Genomic DNA, 6,181 nt, shown 5'->3' with positions numbered 1-6,181 from the left:
GTAGGGAAATTCTATGTCCTGGTTTAATGTAGAAGTGTCAAAATGCAGCCCATGGACTATATCTGGCCTACAGAGCCCTGTCATTTGGTCCACAGTACTACCCATGGGTCTCAGACTGGCCCTGTGCACTGCATGCAGAGGTGCCCTGGATTGGCCAGTGTACAACATGCTCTATGCTGCAGGTGGTGCATGTGGCCAGCTTGGGACATGCACTGCATGAGGCGCCACGCTGAACTAGCCTTGCATGCTGGAGCCAGTTCACAGGGCTGGTCTGTGGGCCCAGTCTTGTCCCCTGGGGCTGATGAGTTTGACACCCCCATGTTACTGTATTGTATGCATGTCCTTTTTGAAATGTTTCATTAAAAGTGAGAGGCATGGCTTAACCTGTTTTACTAGATCTTTCCACAAGAAACAACTAAATTTCTATTAAGGCTATTAAATAGTTAAGCATTTTGATATTTCAGTTCTTAAACTTCCAGTTTGAATCTGCCCAGCCCTGCCCAGGGCAGTCCATGGCCCCCATTCCAGCCACTGTGCATGGCTTCCTGGGAGGGCTGCTCTTGTTGCAGCTGCAGTTGCCTGGGTACTGGTTGGCTCACCCTGCATCCAGTGGCTCATTCTCCTCCTGCTCTGCTGTGCCACTCCAGGCAGGGAGAAGCTGCAGCTGGGTGGCTCCTATGCCAGCATGAGGGGCTCCAGCTCTAGCTTCTGGTTGCCTTCCACCCGCTCCGCCTGCCTGGCTCGATAAACAGTCTCTTGCAGGTGGCTGAGTGAGTGGAAGCTGGCCAGGAGCTGGCACTGGAGCCCTGTGTGCTGGGGCAGGAGCCGCCACCCAACTACAGCTTCCCCAGTACCTGGAGCAAAGCAGCAGGGGCAGAAGGAACCTTTGGAGGCAGGGGGAACTAAGCAGTACCCGGATGGCTGCAGCTTTGCTAGGAAGCTTTACCATGGGGGAAGCCAAGGGCCAGATCCAGTCAATTCATGGGTGCCCATCTGCGAGCCAGATCCAGTCAGTTGGAGGGCCAGATCTGGCTTGCGAGCCATATTTTGCCCATCCCTGCTTTAACATCTTCCTGTATGTTATAGGCTAAAATGAAAGTATAAGTTGATGTTGTTAAAATAAATGGTTTGTACTTTACCGTAGTTGACCATCCTGTAAATTGTTTTTGAATTCTTCATAGGAGGTTGTCACTTACAAAAAAAAATCTAAAAAATGTAAATATGGTCACTTACAGTGTAGATACTGTGTTTTTTAGATTATTACAAGAATATCTTTTATAGATAAGTTTATAGTCATTCTTAGGTATTTAACATTTCACAATATTGCAAAAGATAATTACTGTATTAAATCACCTTCCTTTAATATATTTACTTCATTATAAGAAGTACCACAGTGTTTAATTTTGAGTCTATTAAATGATACAGAGACATCAAGAACATTTTGATCAGACTCATAACAAGTCACGGGAAGGGAAGTTCTAGCCTACAGTATTTCTTAACTATTAAATAATACCAAATTTAATCTGCACCAAGAAAATGACCAGTTGCTAAGAATGAGTCTCTCGAGAAATTACAAAGCCTCTCTTAATAGTAGCTAAATAGTTTAACAACTAATGTTAATGAGAGAAACCCACTTTTAACGTAATAGTATAATTGCATTTTACAATGGGACTTGCAAAGCCATTAGCAATTGGATATTATATGTGACAGATTTTTCTGTACAAGCTATGTTTATGGATTGTAATTGCCCTTTTCATGTTTGTATAATCTGTGGACGTTTTCAGTTCCAGGGTGCCTCATGGTGGCTTTGCTCATATAATGGGTGGCAGTGGACTTCAAAATTTTACAATTGCTGCTGTGCCATATACTCCAAATCTGCTCCCAACATCGAGCACGTGGTATGTTAAATAGCCTCATTTAAATGCATTAAGAAAATGAACGCATTCCTTTCATTGTTTTCATTAACTTTTTTACACCCCCAAAACTGGCAGGTTTGGTATCATCTCATTAAAAGGAGACCCTCTGGTCAGCTTGCAATGTATCTGCTCTCTAGTAGAAAACTAGTTATTACAAGTAATAGGTTGTTATATTTTTCTTCCCTGTTGTTGAAGGAAAAAATTCTACCTATTCTGTTGTATTTTAATGGAAGGCAGTACAATATCACTAAGGGACACTTGAAGCTAAATTACTATATTGCTTTTTATTCTAAGCCAAAAGGAACTTATTTTCCTGCAGTACATTTGAATGCTGAAAGGTACTGCAATGCAGCAGTGCGTTTTTTCATAAATATGACATCTTTGGGGTTTTCTGATTGTAATGCAAATCTGGGAGGACAATTTCACGTTAATTACTTAATACAAAACAATCAGAAATTTTTATTCTTAGATTTCATATTTAATTGTGATGCTTTCTTCCCTTCTTTTCAGTATCAACATGCTGAAGTTACCTGAATACCCAAGTAAAGAAATCCTTAAGGACAGGCTTCTTGTAGCGTTACACTGTGGAAGCTATGGTTACACAATGGCATAATGAAGTCTAGAAAACTCATCTGACTACCGATGTGCAATTCAGAGTGGCAGAAGTAATTTAGGAAACTGTCAACAGAAAAGCAGCCTAGATGCTGCAGTCCACAGGAGAGGCTGACTTTTAAAATTCATAAAAGATCAGTTTTTTCTTCTCCATTATATGTTGTTTAAGTAAGTTTGTGATGTTACATGACTTAAATTTCATAGTATGTTCTATTTTCATTGGTTTATTGGTAGCTTTATATGAAAAATAGTGTACTTTCTTCTTTATGTTAGTTTAATCTTAATCAGAGGGTTTGTCAGAATCTGTTTACACCAGTCTTCATTTTAGATTTTCAACTATGTGGTTGAACGGACATTTGCGTTTTAGTTTACCTTTCACTGAAATGGTATACTGGTAACATACAGACTCATATTATATGCCTTGATGCATGTAAGAGTGCCATTAATTTTTTCAAAGAACAGTGTAGAAAGTTTAATTTAGATAGTGTATAAAATAGCAAATCTGATGTATTTTCCCATATATTGCATAGTACCTATATCAAAAAGATTTTTTTAACTTTTTAGTATTTTAATGTATATAACATGTAAAGAATAGACTATTATCACTAAAGTAAGCAAATGGAATTTAATATCTAATTTATATTAAAATTTACACTATATTGTACCAAATATTTAAGTATTCGTGACTTCATGGTCAGTTTGCAGTTAGAATTTGTATATATTGTTTTAGACGTATATCAGTTTGTTTGAATACTTTTTCTCATGCTTTCATATAGTTATATGTGGAGAGGATACAATTAAATTTTAATATTTTACCAGAATCCATGATTGACGGGTTATTTTGTCAAGACTAAATGTAAATGTTAATTGTCTCAACAGTTGTAGTGAAAATTATCTGAATGGACATACATCTACTATGTTGACAGGTTATTTGCATTTAGTAGACATCAACAATACGTGGGCAAGAAACTCAAGTTGGTTGAGAAGTAAACTGAGGGGACTGTAATTGTTGGAAATTCTGAGTGGCATCTTGTGGAGTACAGTAAAATCCCTGTTATCTGGGATTTTACTAACCGGCATACTCTAGTAACCAGAATTTCCAGCCAACTGGCTGGACATGGTGGGGCAGTGGGGGAAGGCTTGCATGTGGCCACCACCACTGTACTGTTGCCACTGTGCGACCAGCCACCGCCCTCCCTTCCTGCTCCACGAGTGGCCAGCGCCACCCCTCTTCTATCCCCACTCTGCATCTGGCCAGTAACCTTGTGCCCTCAGGTAACCAGCATTTTTACATTACTGGCACTACCCATTCCCCACTTGTGCCAGATATCAGGGATTTTAGTGTATTAGCAAAAAAACCCACCATTCCTGAAATGCAACACCTTGAAAAAGAGCTTAATGAAATTATTAGAACTCACCTACTTGCTTGCTTTCCCCTCCTCTGCCTAAGATACTCATGGAGAAGATTGCTAACAGCTACGAACAGGAACATAGTTTAAAAATTATTTCCCTGTTTGCATATAGAGTCTAATAGTGTTCAGTAAACTTATGATATTACTTGTTTTTTTTTTTTCATTTCTTCCTACCTAATGTTAGAAGGAAAGCATTTTGAGTAATGTAATCATTACTTCCTCAGTCTGCCTTTTTGTTTAGTTGGGATTCTTTTTGCTTCAGTTGGGGATGTTTACTTGTAAATGCTTTTCTTCTGAACTGCCCATGCTAGTGATTAGCAACATTTGGTAGCAGCAGGCCAGAATGACCCAGCTTAGGTCCTGGGTGGGCTGTCACTAGGACCTTGTTGCCACTGCCACTAGGGCCTTGCTGCCACTAGGACCTTCTCCCCACTGCAGCACAGAAAACCTCCCTCCCATCAAACGCAGCTGAAGCCCCAGTTTCATGGGCTGTAGGTTGCTGATCCCTGACATAGACAATTTCCTTCAAGTACTTCACATGTCTTTTGTTTCATTGTAAGCTCTACAGTCTCTTACAAAGAACATCAAACCTTCCTACTAAAAGATAGTATCCAAAACATGAACTGTCAAATGGCATAAGATGTTTCAAACTTGTATTTTTACTTGGCTTGTCCATTCCCATGAAGGATTGTTGCAGACTGCTTCTGTAGAAGCTTATAGTGAAGTACATGGAGAGAGGACTGACAGACCTTCAAATACATTTTTACATTGTCTAAATCCTAGTAGTAAGATGTGTTCTTAAAAAGAAAGGAATTTAGGTGGGTAAGAAAGGAGGGACAGAAGCTCATGCAAAGTAAAAACAAAACAACCTTTCCCCCCATTTTTTTTTTTTAAGAAGTCAATTTTGCTTCGAAGTAATTAAATACTTTGGTGCACAGAAATATCTAACCATTTTGTACAAAATATAGCCCTGTACAGAGCTATTTATTAAAGGTATTTTACTACCTGGCATAATAATGATATGTAGAATAGTAGATTCTGTTTTAAAATAATTGAGTTGTATACAGATTTTCTTGTATGTCTTGTAGGTGACTGGACAGCTGATGCAATTTTATTTACCAAAGACAGACTATATTTTCCACTGTATTTTTCTCTTGATGATACTCACTTAAATATATTGCTTAATAAGATTATGATTAGATTATCATATTTTACTGCCAAAGTTGGCAGCCCCAGCACCTTTAAGCTTAGAGTTACTGGTGTTTATCAACAATATTTTATATTTTAGACTAGAATTACTTCAGCTAAATTGAACAAATACTCTTCGTGGATCAACATTCCTAAAATATTTGGAAGGTGGTATATATGTATAATGAGTTTTAAATGGAAAGAGTTTGTTGTAGTACATAGTTTTGAGTTTTTTTGTTACTAATAAAGTAAAAGTTCTGTTATCTGGCATCTTATAAGCTGGCGTGCTCCACTAAGTGGCATGCCAGCTTGTAAGATAAAGTGAAACTAGAAGTGCCCACTGTGGCACTTCTGGTTTCTCTGAGCCCTCACAGCCTGGGGGCATACTGGGCTGTGTGGGGCCCGCCTCCTTGTCCTGTGGGGCCCACGGGAGCAGTGGCAATGCGGCAGGAGGGGCGGAGGGATGCCCCAGAAGTGGCGGCTGGGGCCGCTCAATTAACCAGCATATCTTGTTATCTGGCATCCCCCATTCCCGGGGGATGCCAGATAACAGATCTTTTACTATACTACCATTGCAGAAACAAATGAATGGTGGGAAACAAACAAAAAAATCACTATTGACATGAGCCAGTAGGGCTGTGCGAAGCTTTGGTAGCCAATTCGATTTGGAGGAGATTCAACCTGATTCAGTGACTGAAACTCTGAATCGGGAGACCCATTAAAAACTCCAAATTGAATCAGAAGCCTCCAAATTGATTTGGAGAGCTTCGGCGCCGATTTGGAGATTCCAGCCATAGACTAAGCAGGCACCAGTCCTTGAGGATGCTGGACACAGCTGCCTCCAGCTGGTAACTCTGTTGTGGGCAAAGGGTGGAGGGAAGGTGCACGGGGGAATGGGCAGATTAACATCCCCACAGCAAGGGAGGGATTGGGGCTGCGACAAGATGCCCAGCCGGGGTGGGGGGTATGGGACTTGGAGAGGAGGGCTCCCACCACTGCACACCACCAGTCCAGGGGGGCATGGAAGGGGGCATGTGCCCCTGGATTTGTGCA

At 40.4% G+C, this 6,181-nt stretch overlaps 1 protein-coding gene across 2 annotated transcripts in view; it reads left to right on the top strand.

Annotated features, from left to right (window-relative positions):
• HACE1 (HECT domain and ankyrin repeat containing E3 ubiquitin protein ligase 1) overlaps positions 1–3,342 on the top strand; it is an 83,071-nt gene extending 79,729 nt beyond the window's left edge. For both annotated transcript variants that reach the window (XM_025199239.1, XM_006019801.3), the window contains 2 exons: positions 1,785–1,898; positions 2,427–3,342. In XM_025199239.1, coding sequence (XP_025055024.1) covers positions 1,785–1,898; positions 2,427–2,450 — 138 coding nt within the window. In that variant the 3' untranslated portion in view covers positions 2,451–3,342. The remainder of the gene's footprint in view (positions 1–1,784; positions 1,899–2,426) is intronic.
• Positions 3,343–6,181: the final 2,839 nt, after the last annotated feature.

This window comes from Alligator sinensis, unplaced genomic scaffold, assembly GCF_000455745.1.
Source record: "Alligator sinensis unplaced genomic scaffold, ASM45574v1 scaffold313_1, whole genome shotgun sequence".
Lineage (NCBI taxonomy): Eukaryota > Metazoa > Chordata > Crocodylia > Alligatoridae > Alligator > Alligator sinensis.
Note: the sequence above shows the minus strand (reverse complement) of the source record. Positions and strands in the feature narration are given on the sequence as shown.